Genomic DNA, 23142 nt, shown 5'->3' with positions numbered 1-23142 from the left:
ATAATTAAGAAGTTCAAAACAACTGGAACAGTGGTAAACAAGCCTGGACGAGGACCCAAGTTTATTTTGCCACCACGCACAGTGAGGAGGATGGTAAGAGAAATCAAAAGATCTCCAAAGCTCACTGTTACAGAATTACAACAAATGGTAGCATCCTGGGGTCACAAAGTCTCCAAATCAACCATCAGGCGCTGTCTACACGCCAACAAGCTGTTTGGGAGGCATGCACGGAGAAAACCTTTCCTCACTCACAATCATAAACGCAAGCGTCTGGAGTTCGCCAAGCGGTATTGGGGCTTCAACTGGGACCGTGTGCTTTGGTCAGATGAGACCAAGATTGAGCTTTTTGGCAACAAACACTCTAAGTGGGTCTGGCGTACCACGAAAGATGCGCATGCTGAAAAGCACCTCATACCCACTGTGAAGTATGGGGGTGGGTCAGTGATGCTGTGGGGCTGTTTCGCTTCCAAAGGCCCTGGGAACCTTGTTAGGGTGCATGGCATCATGAATGCTTTGAAATACCAGGACATTTTAAATCAAAATCTGTTGCCCTCTGCCCGAAAGCTGAAGCTGGGTCGTCACTGGGTCTTTCAGCAAGACAATGACCCTAAACATATGGCCAAATCTACACAGAAATGGTTCACCAGACACAAAATCAAGCTCCTCCCATGGCCATCTCAGTCCCCTGACCTCAACCCCATTGAGAACCTGTGGGGTGAGCTGAAGAGGAGAGTACAGAGGAGAGGACCCAGGTCTCTGGATGATTTAGAGAGATTCTGCAAAGAGGAATGGCTGAAGATCCCTCTTTCTGTCTTTTCCCATCTTGTGAAACATTATAGGAGAAGATTAGGTGCTGTTTTGTTGGCAAAAGGGGGTTGTACAAAATATTAACACCAGGGGTGCTAATAATTGTGACACACATTATTTGATGTAAAATAATTATTTCTTTATGTGGGATTTTTTCCCCACTGAATAAATGCACTTGTATTGAAGGTTGGATTTTTCTCTTTTTTTCCATTAAGGTCCCATATTATTTAGAAAAAAAAAAAAATAATTGGAAGCTAAAAAACACATCTCAACCAGGGGTGCCAATAATTATGGAGGGCACTGTATAAACACCTTTTTTCCGACTTCCGTATCTCAGATGAGCCCTAATTCGGGACTTTGAGAAATCGTGATATGCTAGGTGGACTATTCCAGACGCCGGGATACTGACGCATGGAAACACCTTATCTCTGATACCGAGGTTTCCCATAGAACGCTGTTGCTGGTATCCAGGCTACACACATTTGAAGAAAATTCTACAACGGCCAACAATGAAGACTGGGGTATAACACTCAGGACTCATATAAACACCTGATCCCAAATTTGATCATAACCGGTATAAGACTCATATTCGGGGATACTGAACGGCATATAAACGCACTCAATGTAATCATGTAAATGCACATGTTATACAGAGTAAATGCAATTCAAATGTAACATCAGGTATAATGCAACATAACTCTCCTGATGTAATGTGGGGGTCGCTGTGGTCTAATGGTTAGGGAGCTAGTCTCAAGATCAGAGGCAGGTTCAATCCCTATCGCACTCCATGACTGAGGTGACTTGCTCAAGGGCACCGCAATCATGGACTGCAATGGGGATCGGAGTGCGATAGGGATCGCACTCCATGACTGAAGTGCCCTTGAGCAAGACGCCGATCCCCACACTGCTCCCGGGACTGTAACCAATAACCTGTAAGTAACGATAAGTCGCTTTGGATAAAAGCGTCAGCTACATAAGTGTAACGTAATGTAATGTCATACAATGTAAATGTAATGCAATGTGTACCTACAGTATGTAACATGTGGTGTGAATATTGAAATGTGAAATAGTGACCTCTCCTGATGAGCTCCCGGCCCTCGTCCACCAGGTCTGTGGTCATGTGACTCTCCCCCATAAACTGCTGAAAACCCAACATGTTCAGACAGCGCGTTCCCAGGCTGCAGGGAGAGAGAGAGAGAGAGAGAGAGAGAGAGAGAGAGAGAGAGAGAGAGAGAGAGAGAGAGAGAGAGAGAGGTGGGGGGGAGGGAAAAGAGAAAGAGGGAGAGATGCATCAAAACAAACAACAAAGGCCATGCCGACGTCACAATCTATGACAGGCGTGGGACGTTTGTGACATGCATATAATGGTGACAATGTCAAGTGGAGTTTGACAGCTCGTGTGTGAGTGGCTCTGAATAAAAGCATCTTGTGGGCGGAATGTTGTGTTTGGAAATGGAATGTTAGAATGTGATGCCAGGCAACGCAGCAGTGGGATTAGTGGGCTGCTTCCGAAGCATGACAGCAGACAGAGATGCACTCCACCCATTCATTAAGAGGTGAAAGTTGACTTTGTTTCTGTTGACGGGACCATAAATGTGACCATAAATGTGATCATTTATTTGTCCATTTTATTTTTGAATGCGTCCTAGCATCTATATAAGAAGGTATGTACGTCCGTTGGCGCGTCTGAAATGCATTCTTTAAATCGGCCAAAACACGATCTTGGCCGAAATGTTTCGCGTTACTCTCTTCATATGTGATTTTCTTCTACTACCGGATGGTTATATCCCTACTAGGAAACAATGGATAAATTGGGCATCGCATTTCTGCCATTACAGTACTACTGAACAAGCAACAAGGGGACGCATCTTTGTCAGCCTGTCGGACTTGTTATAACAGAAACATTACACTGCACTTAGCTGACGCTTTTACCCAAAGCGACGTAGAGATATTACAGGGTATTGGTTACAGTCCCTGGAGCAGTGTGGCGGATAGGTGCCTTGATGAAGGGCACTTCAAACGTGGAGAGAGGAAGGGATTGGTAATGTTGGGGACTGAGTACAGTCCAACACCCGAACCATTTCACCATGGCTGCCCCCACACACATTTTTATTGTGTGTCTAAAAGCTATCAGCCACTGTCATACTTCATGCCAGGATTTGGTTGCTGTCGGTCTAGTTTCCCTCCCTTATTCACGCCCACAGTAGCTGGCTACAGTATTGCCCAATGTTTAAACATGGATTGGCATGCAGTGGGCAAAGGGGAATAGCGGGGAGTGTGTGTGTGTGTTTACCTGTAGTATGTGGCAATGCAGAGGAGCAGTATGAGCATGGGGTAGTAGATGTAGAATCCCTTGGCGATGAACGGAAGCACCTTCAGGGAACCCATAATCTAATAAAGGCAACACACACACAAACACACACACACACACACATACACACACGCACACGCATATACACACACACACGCACACTTTAAAGGTCAAGAATGGCACGTTGAGCATCCGACATCAAAGAGTTCGCATTACTATACTTAGAAATAAATGAGAGGTAAACTAGTTTGGCTCATTTGCTTATTAGTGCCAAACGAGTTGCACCAGTGAGACAAGCAGAGGGTGGATGGGACTCCTACTGCTACAGAATCTTACAGTTGGTCTTATTCACTCATGATTTTAATCCTAACGTCCCAATGTCAACCAATAAACAATACACGTCAACCAAATCAACTTAGGCTGTCTATCGTGTTAAGCATTCCTACTCCAGGGTCGTCATTATAACCTAACCTTCACCCTTACCCTTACCCTAACCTTCAACTGTCTTCACGACTAACTCTCTTTCAAAATATATTGGGTTAAGGCCCAGAGACCTGTACCGTAGGAGTGTATGATATACCGGTACTGCATTTTCACGGCGTCCCTCCCTGTGCGGCACTCATGGTGGTGTAGGCCCTGCTCTTAGCAGTTTACGGTACACTACTCATGGTTGGGTAGGACCCTGCTCTTAGTAGTTTACAGAACTCTACTCATGGTTGGGTAGGACCCTGCTCTTAGCAGTTTACGGTACACTACTCATGGTTGGGTAGGACCCTGCTCTTAGCAGTTTACGGTACACTACTCATGGTTGGGTATAGGACCCTGCTCTTTGCAGTTTACGGTACTCTACTCATGGTTGGGTAGGACCCTGCTCTTAGCAGTTTACGGTACACTACTCATGGTTGGGTAGGACCCTGCTCTTAGCAGTTTACGGTACACTACTCATGGTTGGGTAGGACCCTGCTCTTAGTAGTTTACAGAACTCTACTCATGGTTGGGTAGGACCTACTCTTAGCAGTGTGTGGTACTCTACTCATGGTTGTGTAGGCCCTGCTCTTAGCAGTGTGTGGTACTCTACTCATGGTTGGGTAGGCCCTGCCTTAAGTGGTGTTCTGTATTGTACTCGTGGTGGTGGAGAGTATAGAGTAGAGATACTTTATTCATTCTAATGGATATGAAGGGGTGTGGTACTCTACTCACAGTGGTGTAGACCCTGCCCTAAGTGGTGTTCTGTACTGTACCAACACCAGTGAAAAGTGTAGGATAGAGAAACTTTATTAATTCTAATGTAATGGGTCTGGCACTCAACTCTTGGTGGTATATGCCCTGCTCTAGGCGTACTGCAGTACTCATGGTGGTGTATGCCTTGCTCTAGGCATAGTGCAGTACTCACGGTACTCACCAACAACTTAAGACCTTCCTCTTTCGAGAGTATCTACTGGACTAATGCTTGAGCTGGCTTTGCCCCAGGGCAGACTCCTGACATGATGTTTAGTTTAGTTTAGTTTAGTTTAGTTTGCGTGTGTGTGTACTCGTTATTTACTCTATATAAAAAAAAAACCTAACAAAAAACTAACCCCTGTTTGCAACTGCACTTGTTCTGTATATCTCCAGTCCACTTTGTATTTGCTTGTGATGTTGGCTTGATTATGTCTTTGTTTTGAAAGTCGCTTTGGTTATAAAGCGTCTGCCAAATGTAATGTAATGTAATGTAATGCTTGCCTTGCTCTAGGCATAGTGCAGTACTCACGGTGGTGTAGGCCGTCTGCTCCCTCTGCTGGCCAGAGATGGTGGAGTCCATGTGGATCAGGCCCAGGAAGTTGAGGCACAGCGGGGGCGTCAGGCGGCAGAACAACCTGAGAGATACAGTGAAGTCAAGGAGTCATTTAGGACCGACTGTAAACCACATAACATCACCCTGTAGTGTGTATGTGTAATGAAATATTATAAGCATAGAATATTATATCATATGGATATTATAAATGACCTTAGAACAAGATATATTAACCAGACCAACTTCTGGTGTACTAAGCTGCAGTGACAGTTAGTAAGTACAATGACAGAAGCAGGATCTTGGCCCAGATTCGTAAATTCTGATTGCTGACAAGTTTATTTCTTTCTTTATTTATTTATTGCTTACCACTGCACCACTGATGAGATGCTAAAAATACTGAAAATAGTATTGATCCTGGTTACGTACATGCCACTGAACTGCAGGCTGTAGGCGTCTGTCTGGTGGTGGGGGGCCAGGTAGTAATAGTTGAAGACTCGGATGCGGAAGACGGTGGAGTAGACGCAGTAGCACAAGTAGAATATGGTGACGAAACACGCCATCTGGTGGAGCAGAGCAGACACTGCAATGACACGCTGGCTCATCAAGGACAGGGTAGGGCACAACAGATGACTCACTGACACTGACATGCACAGTGGCGCACTGGGGATACAGGGCCTTGTGATTCGTGACTGCCTCCCACGCTTACACTCATGCCCCATAAATATATGGACACTCACTAGGCGTCTCACTTACAAGTACCTGTGCACCACACACACACACCTGCTGATACTTAATTAATCTACAAGAAAATTAAGTAAAAAACATACACATAGGCTGAACCACCCCCCAAAAAACACTCCACACACACACACACCAAAGCTGAGCCACTAGGACCACATAAGAAAGTAGTTTCATTCCATGCATACACACAGTCATAGACACACACACACACACACACACACACGTGTGACGTAATTGAAATATATACAATATAGACGTAATTGTAGCACACACACGCACACGCACGCACGCACACGCACACGCGCACGCACACACACGGTACCTCTATGTAGAAGTAGTTGTACTCCTTCTCTGCGAGCTGGATGAAGATGGCGAAGAGGGAGAGGACGTGCTTGGTGCTGAAGAAGGTGCACTCGGACCAGACCAGCGCCACCGAGAACAGCATCAGAGTCACCGCCAGGGCCCGGTAGAACCAGCGCCGCATCCGACACTCCCAGTACCACTCTAAAAAACAAACAAACAATCAATAAATAAACAAATATAACACAAATGATAATAACACAAAGAAAGATTATTACACAGCGGCAATGAGAATAGAATCTGGATGACAACCAGGGACCAGTAGAACCAATGCCACAACAGACACTCCCAGCACCACTGTAAATGACAACAAAATAAATATACACTCACCGGGTACTTCATTAGGAACACCTCTCTATTGCTGGGTTGGACCTTCTTCTGCCTTCAGAACTGCCTGAACTGTCTACAACAATACTCGGGTAGGCTGTGGCAGTCCAACAAAGATAAATTGGTACTAATTGGCGAAAATTGTGCTACGAAAATATCCTTATGCCATTATATCCCCAGCCTGAAATGTTGATGTAATGCAGGGTTGACCCATGTTTTCATGTTGTTGCCAAATTCTGACCATTCCACCTGAGTGTTGCGGTAGATATCGAGACTCTTCAGACCAGGAAACATTTTTCCGATCTTCTAGTGTTGTTTATGGTGAGCCTGTGTAAATTGTTGCCTCATTTTCCAGGAGAGGCACCAAATGTGGTTTTCTGCAGCTGTAGCCCATTTGCCTCAACATTTGATGTGCTGTGTAATCAGGGATTCTCTTATGCATACCTCGGTTGTCATGAGCGGTTTTTGACAAATGCATCGATTGGCCAGTGAATGTATATATAAATACCTACATATAACACAAATGATAATGATAACACAAAGGATGGTTATTATTAGACAGCGGCAATGAGAACAGCATCTGGATGACAGCCAGGGACCAGTAGAACCAGCCGTGCAGCCGACACTCCCAGTACCACTCCAGATGACATCATTATTGCATGGTTTGGTAAACTTTAGAGAGAACAGCATCAGGGTGACGGCCAGGGCCAGATAGAGCAATGACACGGCCAATACCACTCTACACAACAAGAGTAATCAGTAGTGCATGCTTTATTTTGCCCAGAACTTTCTTCGGGTTTCAGTAAACGCACACCGTTTGAGGTGCGTACCGCAGACAATTAGACTCAACTTGAAAAAGAATGGTCGTCGCACACTGCATGAAGTTCCGAGTGTGCGACGATCATTTTGCCCAGAACACCATCATTCCGGTTCTACATTTGCATTGCTTTTCGCGTTTATTGGATATTACATCCTGATGTTTCCTATTTGTGCTGTGATCCGTCTTCCTTGTCCCTGTATGTCATGCTTACACTTCCGTCTAATTTCCCTTCCTAGATGCAATGAAGTCTGTCCATGTAAGCAGATGGGTACAAGTGTGCACATCGCACATCACTCAGGCCAGGTGCAATACAAAAGGCGTATCAATGCTACTCTTGATCTATCCATCCAGTTAAAAATTGACCGATTAAAGGAGCATTCCACCGGTGGAGACATGAATATGTATTGAAAGTGGGTCTTTATTAATTAGAATAGTAGCATACATTTCTAATTTGGTGCCTTCTTGGCCGAGAAAAGGCAGAAAATGACTTTTTAGTGCTTGTGGATTTGTGACAACAATCCCCATAATGCATTGCAATGCTCAAGTTCCACAGGCCACACCCAGGCAGGAGTGGAGTGTCTCTTTAACAGATTAAATTGAGTTTTGACAATTGATGACATTGTCAAGTTACAGAGTACCCTCAATAATGACTAAACTACTCAAAAGCCTGAATAGATGAAACAAATTACTTATCAGTCATGTGAAATGGAGACCGGCAGAAGGAACCTACGAACTGGAAAGTGGAGAAAAACTTGCTACCTCAATGGACTCCAACACTCCCTGAAATGGTCAAACAATGATGAAACATGATTAGTTGACACTTTGTTTGCCAGCTTTGTTTAATCTGTCAATCTGACAAAGGGTGGACACCACAGTATGTGTGTGGGACTGATGACTAAGCCAGTTATCTTAAGTTGTGATAGGCCACCGCTCATCTGTTTAGAAGGTGCAGGATTCAGTAGAAATTTCTGTATAAAAAGAAGACAATCCGCACACTTCAGGTCTATTTTTGTGGAAAGAAACTTTACTTGACTTGCAAGCTTTCGGTCCTTCCTGATGAAGGTCTAAGCACCGAAAGCTTGCAAGTCAAGTAAAGTTTCTTTGCACAAAAATAGACCTGAAGTGTGCGGATTGTCTTCTTTTTAAGCCAGTTATCTGAAAGGGATTTGTAAACTACTGACATTGCCTAGACACCACCTCCATAAACGTAACCGAGGTGCTGAGTCATTCTAGAATATCATGGAACCAGAAACCAGAGGTATATTAAGCAGAAGGGGAAGTAGAAAAAAAAGTTTTAAAAAGAAAATTATTTAGATACTCATTAGGGATACCACAATACCCGGTTGAAAACCCTTGGTGAAGTTGTACCTACCAATGGTGAGTGTAGAGTCTGGTGAGCCAGCCTTGGAGCTCTGACGAGGGGAAGATGTGCTGGAACTGGCAGACGGCCCGCTGGCCTCGTTCCCTATTTCTCTCTCTCTCTTCGTCTCTCTCCTCTCTTTTTGTCTTTGGCTGGTCCTCTCTCACAAACATTGCCATTCTATATCCCTCTTCCTTCCTCTCATTTTCACTGTCCGTCTGTCTCCCTCCCTCTTTAGTTTTCCTTCCCTCTCTCTGGAAGCCTACCAATGAACCTACCGGGGGTGGGTGTGTAGACTGGTATGAGGCAACACAACTGTCCAAAGAATGACTACCAGAGCCCAGCTGTACGTACCGATGGTGGGTGTGTAGAGGGTTCTGGCGAGCCAGCTGGTGGGCTCTGAGGAGGTGAAGCTGTGCTGGAAATGGCGGACGGCGCCGGCCTCGTTCTTGGCCACGTCCTCCAGGTGGAAGGCCTCCTCCAGCAGCATCTGCCACTGCACCTGCGTTCGGTTGTGGCGCTGCACGGCGTAGATCACCTGGACAGGGAGAGGAATGGGAGAGAACAGCACCACATTACATTACATCTGCCTGCTGCACCTGCGTGCGGTTCACCTGGAAGGAGAGAAATGGAGAGAATAATAGTAGCCGGCATTACATTTGCCACTGCACCTGTTACAGCTAGGCTATGGTTAGGGTTTCCCCCAGCACTAAATTGCTAAGGCAGCCACCTTGACAAGAAACACCTACCATCTTGAATAGGTCCCCTGGAAAGATAAAGATTTCATGTTGTGACTGTAATTTCTAAAGTTGCTTAACCAAAAAACATACTTTTAACGCCCCACCACCTTGACTAACAAAAAAATCTGTGGGAAACACTGGACGGTGTACCACATACATCACCTGGACAGACAGAAAACTGAGAGCTGAGAACTGAGCTGAGAACATGTATGTAGCAAAGAACTCATGTAGCATAGCATCCAACATCACACCTGCCACATAGCACATTACAGTACATCTGCCATATAGCATCCAACTTCACATCTGTCATATTCACCAAGTCGGACATCCAGAAATGTTCATCTGAATGCCAACATGTAGAATGAAGCGATGAGGTGAAGTATTCTTGACCTCCAATGTTTTGGCATTATTCGGAATTTACTTACAGTTGAATGCATTAGAATGGCAAAGTGTGCATGCGCGCTACACAGCAAAAGTGTCACTGACACATCTGCCACTGCACCTGTACAAGTGTTTTAGAACTGGCTCCCTGTGATGAACAGTGTATGAGGCATAAAGCTTTGAAAATGGAAAAAAAAATTAAAAAAAAAAAATTGGTACCATCTATGCCATGTTTTAAAATGTTTAGACAAGTCCGACAGGCAGACAAAGATGCGTACGTCTATGCACTTCCACCTTGTGGACACAAGAGGGAATTACAATTTTAAGAATGTGTTTCAGACGGACAGACCGTCTGATGGACAGACGGACGGACATACCCTCTTATAGAGTCTAAAAATGACTGCACTCACCAACATAAAACAGACTTTTTAGGAAGACTAGATGTCTGTTTTTAACATAACCACTGAACCCCTTCCTTAATTTCCTTTTTAGGGTAAACGCAGTCTCTGTGTTCTGCATTATTACATCACACTCAGCTGATGCTGTTATCGGAAATGTTACACAGGGTATTTTCAGAGAAGGAATAAACACTACGCTATTGCTGGAACAAACTCAATATCATCATTAGAATCCCATGTTGTGGCGCAAATCAAAGCCTGCAATCACAAGACCAACCCCATAACGATTAGGCCACATCTGACCCCCATATACACACACACACACACACACACACACAAACACACACTTGCTCGCTTGCAGACACATGCATGCAGACGGTGAAGGCTGCAATGCAATGCAAGCCACCAATGAGCACATCAGCGAGGCCAAAGGACTTACTGAGCAACACTTGAAACTAGAGATGTACGATAGTGGCTTTTTTGCCGATATCCGATATGCCGATATTGTCCAACTCTCAGTTTTCGATTCCGATATTGGCCGATACCGATGCCGATATATGTGGGTTATTTTTTTTATATATTTTTTTTTAATTTTTTTTTTTTTTAAGTATTTTTTGGGACTTTTCAGCCTTTATTGGTTTTTGTGAGACAGGAGAGTGAAGGAGAGACAGGAAGTGAGCTGGGAGAGAGAGATGGGGAAGGACTGGCAAAGGACCCGGACCGGGAATCGAACCCGGGTCGGCCGAGTGGTAAACATGTGCCCTACCATATCAGCCACGGTAGGGCCATATGTGGGTTATTTTTCCTCATAACAAATTCTAGGTAACATTACAAATCTGCTGTTGTGGAACAAAATATGCTTAATTTTATTGTAATGCCCCACTAGAAGCATTCTCGAATGCAACAAAGCTTTCCAAATATTAACATCGTCTGTGCAAAATAGAAAAATAATTAAGGAGAAAAGTGTACAGTAATTCAAGCATTATTATATCGGTTTTGATAAGACAAAAATCCGATACCGATATTGACCGATATTACATTTTATACAATTATCGTGCCGATAATATCTGTGGGCCGATATTATCGGACATCTCTACTTGAAACCAAAGCAGCAAAAACATGTTAAGTAGCTGTGTGATGTCTTGTTCCTCGGGTACACTAAGCCAGGTTCTCATCAGACCTCTTTTGTGTGTGTGCTTGTGTGTGTGTGTGTGTGTGCTGCGCAGAACTACACTACACAAAGGTCTGGACTCCTGAGAATCTCTCCGGCACAAAAATGTACGAAGCACTCAATAACAATAAGAATGGTGGCTTGCATTGAGGAGTCACATGATTGATTCTTTAGAGATGAACAGAGAACGTTTTTGAAGGATTTGGTTGGTGGCAGGAACGGGAAAAATGAAAAATAAACCATGACGTTCGAAGGCAAATCTCCCACACAGAATAGTGGAGCTCACGAAGCTGCACGGAACTACACAGGACTGGCGAGTTTCAGACTAACACTAAATAGATCACTCAAACAACATTGTCCATGTTTGTACAGCCTCCTGGGTGGCACACTTCATGCAGTCAAGGTAAACTGATCACATACACAATATTGGCCATGTCTCTTCAGCCCCCTGAGTGACACACTTCATGACGGCTTTAAACTGAGGTAAACGGATCCCACAAACAATATCAACTTATGTTCCTACAGCCCCCTTGGTGTCACACTTCATGACGTCTGCGATGGAGGTCTCTGAGTTCGCAGTTGATTGGTGTAATGTAGTTATCCGTGATGTGCTTAGCCGTCAGTAACTCCATTCAACCCCCAGGGACTGAACTAACTACCCTGGCCTAATATCATTTCATTGGCTTCTGTAGCAGGGAAGCGGACAGGGGGGGAAAAACAGGTCAGTTGTCCCGGACCCAGGAGGAGAGTGGGTCCTCCAGAATTGGGTATGTATTGGGTGGGGGGCCTTTTCAGATGACTGTCCTGGGCCTGGCCAAAGCTGTCCGCAGCCCTGGCTGTAGGTTCACAAGGCAGGCACACAGTTATGGCTAAGCAGAGTCCATGTAGAAACCATTGTTTAATCATTACAAAACGTCTTGAAGTCCTGGCATGTGCAGCTTTCATAATATGTACATTTCCTTGAGGTCTAAATGCACTCCATGTTCATAGTACAACTGTTCCATTGACAATACAAGTCTTGAGGTTTTCGAGTCTTGATATGACTGCACTGGTTTGTGCAGCTTCAGAAATACATAGCCATGGCTAATGTAATTTCACCAGGCACTTTATTTAGAAACTGCAGGTGCGTCGTGAGACCTAAGCAGACGTCATGTATAGGCAACTGTCCAATGACAATACAAGTACTGACGTCTTGACGTCCTGTAATGACTAACTGTTTGTGAAGTTTCACAAATAAATAGCCATGGCTAATGTCATCCCACCAGTAAGTATAAGTACCTGCTCTGACTCTGACTTCAGACAAGTTTTAAGATCTATGCAGACTCCATATAATGGCAGTTGCTGCACTGCTTTTGTTAAAAATAAAATGTAAAAAACCCCAATACAACTCCTAAAGTCCTCAAGACTTGTAAAAAACGTACCCGTTTGTGCAGATTGACCAGGTGCATCTCTCTGGGGCTAAGAGTTGTGGTTCTCATCAAAGTACTCATACCGGTAGTCATACATCCATGTCGAATCATTTTATCAGCAACAATAGAAGTACAGGATTTCAAGTCTTGTAAGGACTTTATCTGCTCGTGGCCTTAGCTATAGCTCCAATGACTAAGGCAGAGTTCTATTACGTCGGGGACCCGGGTTTGAATCCAAGCTGAGGTCAATTCCCGACCCTCCCCCGTCTCTCTTCAACTCATCATTACCCGTCCCACTCTCAAACTGTCCTGTTTGAATGAAGGCTTACAAGCCCAAAAATAGAAAGAAAGAGAGAAAAAAAGAAACAGAAAGAGTGTACCTGTTTGTGGAGTTTGACCAGGTTCTTCTTGCTGTGGCAGGCGTTGCGGCTCTCGTCGTAGTCTTCATAGTCGTCCATGTTCCTGCCCATCCTCTCCTGGTGCTCCGTAGGACACTATGGTGGAGCAAGGTCACAAGGTCAAACTCTTCACAGCGATAATCAAAGTCAACTAGTACTTTATACAAAAAAGTTTGAGAAATACCAAGGCACTCATCTTCTTTGTAATTAAAATGCCTTTATTTTGTTGGGCATAGCATGATGAAAATACTTCGACGCGTTTCGGCATGAAATCAATTTTTGAATTCAACCAAGCCTGTCACCAAAGAGCACCATCTTAAAAAACTAGACAGTTCCAGGAAGCACTCCAACTGGACTTCATTCTAGTACTTTATACAACCAACAATCTATGAACCAGGCGCTAGCACGGAAGTTTGAAATTGCAGATTAAGTGACACACTCATGAGTTTTCAGATTTGGTTGGAAGTTGAGTCGTGTGTCTAGGAGAACTGCACAGAACTGCAGAACTGAGATGTTACTTGTGGTGGACAAAGGTCACAAGATCACATCATCCGACTCTTTGCAATAAATAATCAAAGTCAATGAGTACTTTATTGCCAAAAGTCTATAACAGGTATTAGCACGGAAGTTGAAATTGCAATCAGTTTGTCCAACTGTTATTTGATCATGCACAGTTAAAGCAGCACTCAATTATTTTGTAGTGGAACTGCCTATCTCTGAACACTACACAGAGCTGTTCCATTCCTCCAAACTTGCTTAGGGTGCCTTTCATTCTGTTACAAGATCATGAACCACTGAAACAGTTAGAGTGAGAATGTATTTGAAAATGCCTTCTGGTCTTGTTTTAACAGCTGCAATATGGCGGTGGATTATTGAATGATACAGTACTTCACCCGGAAATTAATGAGTGTTCCCAGACAGCTGCAATGCGGTTGTGTTATTGTAGGGTGATAAAACATATTGACACTCACCTTTCTTAAGACTGTGTCAATGCATTTCCTCAGAGGATGATTATACTTGATGGCTTCACTAGCTCCCCGCACATCCTGTAGAAGGCAACAATGAGGAAGAAGAACATGTCATGAACATTTCAATTCTCTATGTCACTTGCACTTTACATAGAACATCTACACTTTTGTACATAACCTGCATGCCCACTGATTGAACTTATGCTGCTGCTTGTGTGTGTGTGTGTGTGTGTGTGTGTGTGTGTGTGTGTGTGTGTGTGTGTGTGTGTGTGTGTGTGTGTGTGCAGGGGCGGAGTGGCCCACCTTTTCCCACCGGGAGAATTTCCCCCTTGGCGGCCCTCTTTAAAAAAAACAAAAAACAAAGCGAACATGGTTTCCTAACCAAAAAGACAAAAGCCACGAAATCTGCAGTCGTACTACATGTGGACATTAGTGTTGTCAAAATATCAACCTGAAGTGGAGAATTGTAGCCTACACCTTGATGAAATGCACAGCCAGTGGTGTAGTCTACGTAAAACGCAGGTATACGCACCCATTTCAAAATTTCAGGGATTACAGTATACCCACTTAAAATTGATTGATCCATTATTTACAATAGCACAAATATATACAGTAGACTATACACACATCAAAAAATGCTCAAATATACAGTATACCCACTTCAAAAAGTAGACTACACCACTGGAGCCATCATCACAGTCTAAAGCATTCATAGGCCTAGGTTAGGCTACATCACGCTACTGTCCCATGCAAATGTGCACTCCACTGTCATTTTGACAGTTTGAAATTGAAATATCGTTTAAGGAAGACAGGATGAGCATGGGCACAAAGTTTTGGGTGTGGGGATTTTTAGAAGAGTAGGCTTACAAAATATAGTATAGTAGCATATAGCTTACAAAAAGTCTGTCTACATTGTGCAATAAACCCACCATGCAGCAAATAAGCCAAACTTAGCTACTTCAAACCACAACCATAAGTCAACAAAATGTATAAACAAACGGTGTAGGCCTACCTTAAAACGCTGTCTTCTCGCAGCAAATGTCTTTGTTTCTTGCAATCACTCTACTTTAATCCACAGCTTATTAGCCTACACACCCAGCACTGGTCACATCAGAATCTTGTGTGGTAATTATTTTGTTCCATTTCTTCAGACATAGGCTACATCCTAAATGTACCACATATAAATATATGTATGATAATAATATTATTTCGACTATAAGGAGATATACTGGTAGGTCTAACAAATCAAAACAAAACCCATTGCTTCTGTTAGGTGCAGTTATCTTGCTTCTGTTAGGTGCAGTTATCTTCCTTACCACTTGGTGGAGTCTGTTCGTAACCCAAGTCAATAACCACAGAGCAAGTGAATCAGGACTGGAAAGACTGTAAACTGTAACAGTCGTGTGGAAATCGGAAAATAAATCATAATTTATTCATATTTCCATCCTTTGGTAACCAATATACATATCACAGGTTCTTCAAATACTGAAAACGAAACTGTGTCACTAAGATCTTGTAAACTTCCGCGATCTACGGTGTATGAAAATTATCAGTAGAGAAGGGGTGTGGCCAATTTACTGTTTGACACCGTCAGTGAGGTATTGCCGTCTGGTATACGGTATAAATACTGGCTAGTCAGCTGAGATCTTGAACAGGGAAGTGGAAAGTGGGAATTTAGTGCTTATAAGTACCATCTGTAAGCTTCAGGGCCGGTTGGGAACGCAGTGCGGCCGCATTATTACATTTCACGGCCGCGGCCCACCGGGACAAGTCCCCGATCTCCCGACGGCCACTCCGCGCCTGTGTGTGTGTGTGTGTGTGTGTGTGTGTGTGTGTGTGTGTGTGTGTGTGTGTGTGTGTGTGTGTGTGTGTGTGTGTGTGTGTGTGTGTGTGTGTGTGTGTGTGTGTGTGTGTGTGTGTGTGTGTGTGTGTGTGTGTGTGTGTGTGTGTGTGTGTTTTATTGCACACGTCTGTATCAGTTAGTCCTTTTTACTGCATATACTATATATTCCATCATCCTGTAAACTGACCTCCATGACGTCTTCCAGGTTCTCCTCTGCGTCTGCCTTCTCGGTCATCAGCTTGGCGGCCTTGAAGTAGGTCTTGAGCAGCAAGTGGCCGTGGCACGAGGCGTTCCAGTAGGAGCGCGGGATCTCCACCAGGCCGTAGCCTAGCAGCAGCACCAGCAGGAACAGACCCCACGTGTTGGCCGCCGTGATGCCGATCACTTGGAGTTGACTCCTGGATGCGGATGGAGGAATTGGAAGTCTTTATTTTGAACCCATCGCAGCACTCAGAGGTTAAATGCAGCTACGCTGGCTACAATGATGCTACCGACCTGCAACTGACTCTAGGACAAGGCAGCAGACATATTTTTTTCTGAGGTCCACTCTAACAGTTTGTTAACACGTTTCAAACTCACCAAACGTCAATAGAAAAATTCTATAGGAATAACTCATACAGACAATAGGCATACAGTAGATAGACACAACCAAAGGCATACACTTGGTGTATCATTTCTGAAAAGTAAACAAAGTCTGTGTGCCGCCGACTGCCAGTCCACTGACCATATGTTGTTTTGAAAAGAAGCAGAGTGGCCACACAGACACAGCCAGCCAGTATTACAGCTGATAATAGCCATGTAGACACAGTCAGCCTGCATTGCAGTAGACACTAGTCTATGGGAATAGCGTGTGCCCATGCCAAGGTCATGATAGGACATGGTGCCACCACACTATCTGTGTGTGTGTGTATGCATGGGGTCTCCGCAACAGATGTCTGCAGCTCACAACATTCACACAGTACAAACAGTCACCAATGTTGAGGACAAAGGGAATGAGATTGCAGAGGAAAAAAAACATTATTTTCTTTTCCTCAGGCAGGGGATAGGAACACAATATGGCTCTGGTTATAGACTCACAGCCATCCAGTACTCTTTATCCAGCACTTGGCATTAAAACAACATTATGTAGGGTGCCATTGAGAGGAATTGCACGTGACTAGTTAAAATGGGCAAAATCGTGTGAAAAAGGCTGACAGAAGAATATTGCTTTTCACAGCCAAAGTGTGGATGAAACAGTGAGAGAGCGTGGGTGAGAGAGATGCTCAGCATGTCAGGTTGAGAGAGAGAGAAAGAGAAAGAGAAAGAGAAAGAGAGAGAGAGAGAAACAACTGCTTACCATGTCAGATTGAATTTGGGCTTAACAGCCACGTGATGAAAGGCAGAGAGAGTGAGAGAAAGAGAGAGAGAGAGAGAGAGAGAGAGAGAGAGAGGAAGAGAAAGTAAGAAAAAGAGAAAGAGAGAGACAGAGGAGCAACTGGCTTACCATGTGAGGTTGAATTTGGGGCTGACGGCCACGTAGATGAGTAGGGAGCAGAATATGAGCAGGTATGTTCCGTAGTAGATGGCATTCTCAATCAGAGCCGTCTTGACCTTCCCAGAGATGGAGAAGCCCCCGGAACGAGCATAGGACTGCATGAACGGGATGAGTAACCTACACACAAGAGAAGACAAAGGGATCATGTGCAATGATGAAGCAGAAAGGAAATGATGAAGCCCACAATAGTAATAATAAAATAATAATAACAACAACAACAACAACAACAACAACAACTAGACTGCCTGTGCAGTCGCCTTCGACTGCTTAAGGTATATCCCCGAAACGCGACGCTTCCAGTCCCCAATCATTCCTACCACTCCCGTCCACCTTTTCATGAACGTTTATGATAAATACAAAATATAAAATAAATATATTTAATATCTATACATAGATCAATGACGTGCATAGGCTTAAAACCAAATGACTATTGTGAAAATGAAGGAAAAAATGGGGCAAATGGTAGCACTGTTTTAATGGTTCACTATGACAGTGGATATACCACATTAGGTACAGTGTAATAACCAGTGTAACAATATTTAATACCACGTCATACCAGTGTGACACCATGTACCAATTTTGTACATATCATGTAGGCTATTTGTGTGTAAGTGGTATTACATGGTATTGCATATTTGTACACTGGTATTACAGTAGTATTACATGGTATTACATATTGTTACACTGGTTATTACACTGTACCTGGTATTGCCTATTTTTACACTGGTATTACACTAGTATTACATGGTATTAAATATTGTTACACTGGTTATTACACTGTAGGCCTACCTGATATGATAGATTCACTGAAATGGTGAACCATTAAATTAAGGAGTCATCGGGCAAATCAATCCACCCAGTCAGAAGTTATGGGCCAAATAAAAATTCCACCATTTTGAAAGTGTTGACCTCCAAACTCGAATCAGTTCATGAACCTACCCTGCAGCATTCACACACCAAATCTGGGACAAATCCATCCACCCGGTCAGAAGTAATGGGCCAAACAAAAATTCGGCCATCTTGAATTCGGCCATCCTTAAATTGTTGACCTCCAAACTCGAATCAGTTCATGAACCTACCCTAGAACATTCACACACCAAATCTGGGACAAATCCATCCACCCGGTAAGAAGTTATGGACCAAACAAAAATTCGGCCATCTTGAATTCGGCCATCTTGAAATTGTTAACCTCCAAACTGTAATCAGTTCATGAACCCACCCTAGAGCATTCACACACCAAATCTGGGACAAATCCATCCACCCGGTCAGAAGGAATGGGCCAAACAAAAATTCGGCCATCTTGAATTCGGCCATCTTGAAATTGTTGACCTCCAAACTTGAATCAGTTCATGAACCTACCCTAGAACATTCACACACCAAATCTGGGACAAACCCATCCACCCGGTCAGAAGTTATGGACCAAACAAAAATTCGGTCATCTTGAATTCGGCCATCTTGAAAGTGTTAACCTCCAAACTGTAATCAGTTCATGAACCCACCCTAGAGCATTCACACACCAAATCTGGGACAAATCCATCCCCCCGGTCAGAAGTAATGGGCCAAACAAAAATTCGGCCATCTTGAATTCGGCCATCTTGAAATTGTTGACCTCCAAACTCGAATCAGTTCATGAACCTACCCTAGAACATTCACACACCAAATCTTGGACAAATCCATCCACCCGGTAAGAAGTTATGGACCAAACAAAAATTCGGCCATCTTGAATTCGGCCATCTTGAAATTGTTAACCTCCAAACTGTAATCAGTTCATGAACCCACCCTAGAGCATTCACACACCAAATCTGGGACAAATCCATCCACCCGGTCAGAAGGAATGGGCCAAACAAAAATTCGGCCATCTTGAATTCGGCCATCTTGAAATTGTTGACCTCCAAACTTGAATCAGTTCATGAACCTACCCTAGAACATTCACACACCAAATCTGGGACAAACCCATCCACCCGGTCAGAAGTTATGGACCAAACAAAAATTCGGTCATCTTGAATTCGGCCATCTTGAAAGTGTTAACCTCCAAACTGTAATCAGTTCATGAACCCACCCTAGAGCATTCACACACCAAATCTGGGACAAATCCATCCACCCGGTCAGAAGTAATGGGCCAAACAAAAATTCGGCCATCTTGAATTCGGCCATCTTGAAATTGTTGACCTCCAAACTCGAATCAGTTCATGAACCTACACTAGAACATTCACACACCAAATCTTGGACAAATCCATCCACCCGGTCAGAAGTTATGGACCAAACAAAAATTCGGCCATCTTGAATTCGGCCATCTTGAAAGTGTTAACCTCCAAACTCTAATCAGTTCATGAACCTACCGTAGAGCATTCACACACCAAATCTGGGACAAATCCATCCACCCGGTCAGAAGTAATGGGCCAAACAAAAATTCGGCCATCTTGAATTCGGCCATCTTGAAATTGTTGACCTCCAAATTCGAATCAGTTCATGAACCTGCCCTAGAGCATTCACACACCAAATCTGGGACAAATCCAAACATCCGTTCAAAAGTTATCGCGTTAACACGAAAGATCTTACGCGGCGGCGGACGCGGCGGACGCGGCGGCGGCGGTGCACGCAAAACCATTACATCCCCGACGCTCCGCGTTTCGGGGATATAATAATAACAACAAAGGACTGAAGCTATCACAGTAAAACACACAAATAAAATGACTACACTACAATAATGAGAATAATTACGACGATACAGCTTTTTTTTTAACCCCAAACCTATTAGAGATATGGATGGTTCACAGCCTAGCCGTGCTACACCACATTGAAATGAGGTAGGGTCTGCTTGTAGAAACATGTCCTATGTAACGGAGGCCAACTAGCAAAGTTGGCGTGGAACGTTAGTAAAAAGCCTCCCTCCCAAGGCCTCATACAGTGTCAATGCCGTTGGACCGGGAGACTAGTCTCTTGGGCCAGCGGTATTGTACTGTGACTCCCATAGACGTGGTGGCGAGTTCGCGCCCCCGAGGGGGACGCAGTGCGCAGTAATACGTCGGGTTACACTCCTACACAGTGAACATATGATCACAGGGCTATTGATAAACACATGACACGATCATGTTAAAAGTAGTCTGGATATGCAGAATATACGTCAAAAAGGTCACATAGCCTAGCCGCGCTAGACCATATTGAAATGAGTTACAGACTAGAAACAGGTCATACACAGAAAGGCTGGCTAAAAAGGTGGCCTTTCAAACCTTTCTGTATAGGCAATAGGATACTAGAACTGTATAAACCAATAGTCATGAATAGGATGAGGTACAGGATGCACTTCAGGGTGATTCGTTTGTGGACTGTTAATGCATTGTCATTACACATTCCTGGCAGTGAATGACATTTGCTGCTGCAAGGGGTGTCTAGATTTCTATGCTAGATGTTTCATGGCAGAGGCTGACTATCGCTTTCCTGCATCCTCAACAATACCTGCTCTGCAGCCTTATCCATAGCTGAGGTGCATTTGTAAGACACTCAGTCCCACTTGTAGCCTACCTAATTTTCTGACATTTTCTGTCATTTGCACTAGATGGAAGGCAACTAAATGCGGTGTAGTGTAAAGTAACGTAACATTACATAGCATTTGGCAGATGCTTTTTAACCAAAGCGACTTACAATTGAAGACATGCAATGGTCATGAAGCAGTGGGTTCCTTACCATGTCAGAAACTGTGAGGTCCAGTACACGACTCGCCAGAACACAGGGAGGATTCCATCAGGGATGTAGCTCCATGGCTTAAAACAAACCTTTTTTGGACTGAAGAAAATACGACATGAGAAAATTATGAACACTTTGGTCTTTGTAGCTTCTCAATGACATGTTAATTACAGGTCACAAAGCTTTGAAACAAACTGCCATGAGTCTACAGTACATAATAAACAATCACAATCACCACAAAATACGATCGCAGATGTCTGAAAAAAGAAGATTATACAAACCTTGTTGTTGGAGCAGTGACGTTGGAGGACTGATTTGAAAATTCTGTTGGTGCTGCAACCTTGTCCTTGTTGCTGTTGATCTTGCATTGGTTATAGATACTCTGCAATTAAAAACACACCATGCATGCACGTCAAAGAACAGTATAGCAGATGTTGCCTTTGGCCAACATCAATTCCTCGCTGGTGCTTGTTAGGGGAGAGATAAATTGCACGTTGCTCACCGTACTGACATCCAGGGGCAGGATGAAAACGATTAGGAAACAGAGGAACCAGGCGAGGAGGGTGGCGAACAGCACCATCCGATGCTGCTTGCGAAAGTCCCCATATCGGTGGAGGAGGAACAGAGCCAGGAAAAACACCACCACTATCTCGACGGCCAGAGCCACACCACTCATTCTGCCAGAGGAACGGGGCGCTCAGTCATACCAGATCAAGCTAGGCCATCATCATTCAACACACCTTATCATAGACCTGGGGGAGGGAGGGAAAACGAGAGACAGAGGGAGACGGGGAGACAGAGAGAGGGAGGGAGAGGGGGAGTGTGGAGTGAGACGTCAAGTTTGTTCACGTGTAACATAACGAGGAAACTGGACATGCAAGAGTAGCGAAAAAATGATCACGGGTCACTTGAGAAACATATGATATGACAGAAAAGTGGTCAGAATAAGCAGACCAAACGCCAACGAGACCAACAGATTATTGTACAACAATACATTTCACTTACTGAAATAGCCTAAGGCTAGGATTGTGTCTTGGCACAATCACTCAAAACAGTCTTGCCACATCATCACACCAAATGACAACCATTCCAAATAATGTTGGCCACAGTTCTTTACAAAAGGTGACGAAAGCTCTATATCTATTTAGTTATCTCAGCCAAACACAACAATATGTTGTTACCATTAGCTGACGCTAGCTAGCTCCAGTGGGGATATGTAGCAAAATGTATTTAACACAACAACATGCTCTGGATGAAATACTAAAGTATGTAAATTGACAAAAGGTTCTCACCGTTCTGTGTTCCTTTTTCATAGTCACTGGTGACAATTTCCACACCCCACGGCTATTCCTAGATGTCATTGCGTGTAAAAGACAGGCAGCACAAGTGTTGCCTTTGAACCTTACGTAATTTGAAGCGGTGCGTTTACTATTTACACGTTGCATGCTGGGACTTGAAGTATGTTCCAGTGCTGACGTACGTGGCCATCTCATCTTTGACTGTCTGTCTTATATTATTCTTTCTTCTAGGGTGACCAGATGAGGTTTGCTGAAATTCGGGACGCTTTTTTTGGGGGGGGGGGGTCGTTGAAAAAAAAAGAAAATATTGAAAATTAACTAGGCCTATAGCGATGCAATTCAGAGGTTTCTATTTATAGAATAGCCTAATAACAAGCCCTGACAACATGATTGGTTGAAAGGCAAGAAATAAATTGATTATTACAGTAGTAGCCTACATGTTAAACTTATTTTCCCCACAGCTGTGATGCCTGCATTGTTCCCCCCCTCGATGCCATGTCAATCTCGCAGCTGCTGTTGACCTCTCATTTTCTCCTTCATTTTTTAACGCTTTCTGTGACGCCTACCTGCATCGATGCTTTGGCATCTGAGTTGCGAGGTTGTTGTACACTTGAACACCGAATGGATTAGCTTGCTGTCACTGCAAGTTAGCTTGTCAGTGCACTCGTGTGCCTGAACTCGGAACGTCAAAAAATAAACAATACAATGCAAGAATGCACGCTGACAGAACGGTCTAAAACCAGAATATAGTTTCCCTTCCCATTCCTTCATCTACCTGCACTGTCGCTTCTGTTTTTTACTCGCAGGGTGGGGCTCTT

At 43.9% G+C, this 23142-nt stretch overlaps 1 protein-coding gene across 1 annotated transcript in view; it reads right to left on the bottom strand.

Annotated features, from left to right (window-relative positions):
- lmbrd2a (LMBR1 domain containing 2a) overlaps positions 1-22459 on the bottom strand; it is a 30189-nt gene extending 7730 nt beyond the window's left edge. Inside the window, exons 1-14 of the mRNA XM_063195694.1 lie at positions 22319-22459; positions 21529-21778; positions 21308-21408; positions 21027-21125; positions 17292-17459; positions 15996-16206; positions 13969-14043; positions 12980-13093; positions 8855-9038; positions 5956-6137; positions 5319-5452; positions 4869-4974; positions 3101-3198; positions 1882-1985 (exon numbers count right to left, since the gene is read on the bottom strand). Of these exons, the coding sequence (XP_063051764.1) occupies positions 1882-1985; positions 3101-3198; positions 4869-4974; positions 5319-5452; positions 5956-6137; positions 8855-9038; positions 12980-13093; positions 13969-14043; positions 15996-16206; positions 17292-17459; positions 21027-21125; positions 21308-21408; positions 21529-21702 (1750 nt within the window). The 5' untranslated portion in view covers positions 21703-21778; positions 22319-22459. The remainder of the gene's footprint in view (positions 1-1881; positions 1986-3100; positions 3199-4868; positions 4975-5318; positions 5453-5955; positions 6138-8854; positions 9039-12979; positions 13094-13968; positions 14044-15995; positions 16207-17291; positions 17460-21026; positions 21126-21307; positions 21409-21528; positions 21779-22318) is intronic.
- Between the last annotated feature and the right edge of the window lie 683 nt (positions 22460-23142).

Source organism: Engraulis encrasicolus, chromosome 3, assembly GCF_034702125.1.
Source record: "Engraulis encrasicolus isolate BLACKSEA-1 chromosome 3, IST_EnEncr_1.0, whole genome shotgun sequence".
Taxonomy (NCBI): domain Eukaryota; kingdom Metazoa; phylum Chordata; class Actinopteri; order Clupeiformes; family Engraulidae; genus Engraulis; species Engraulis encrasicolus.
Note: the sequence above shows the minus strand (reverse complement) of the source record. Positions and strands in the feature narration are given on the sequence as shown.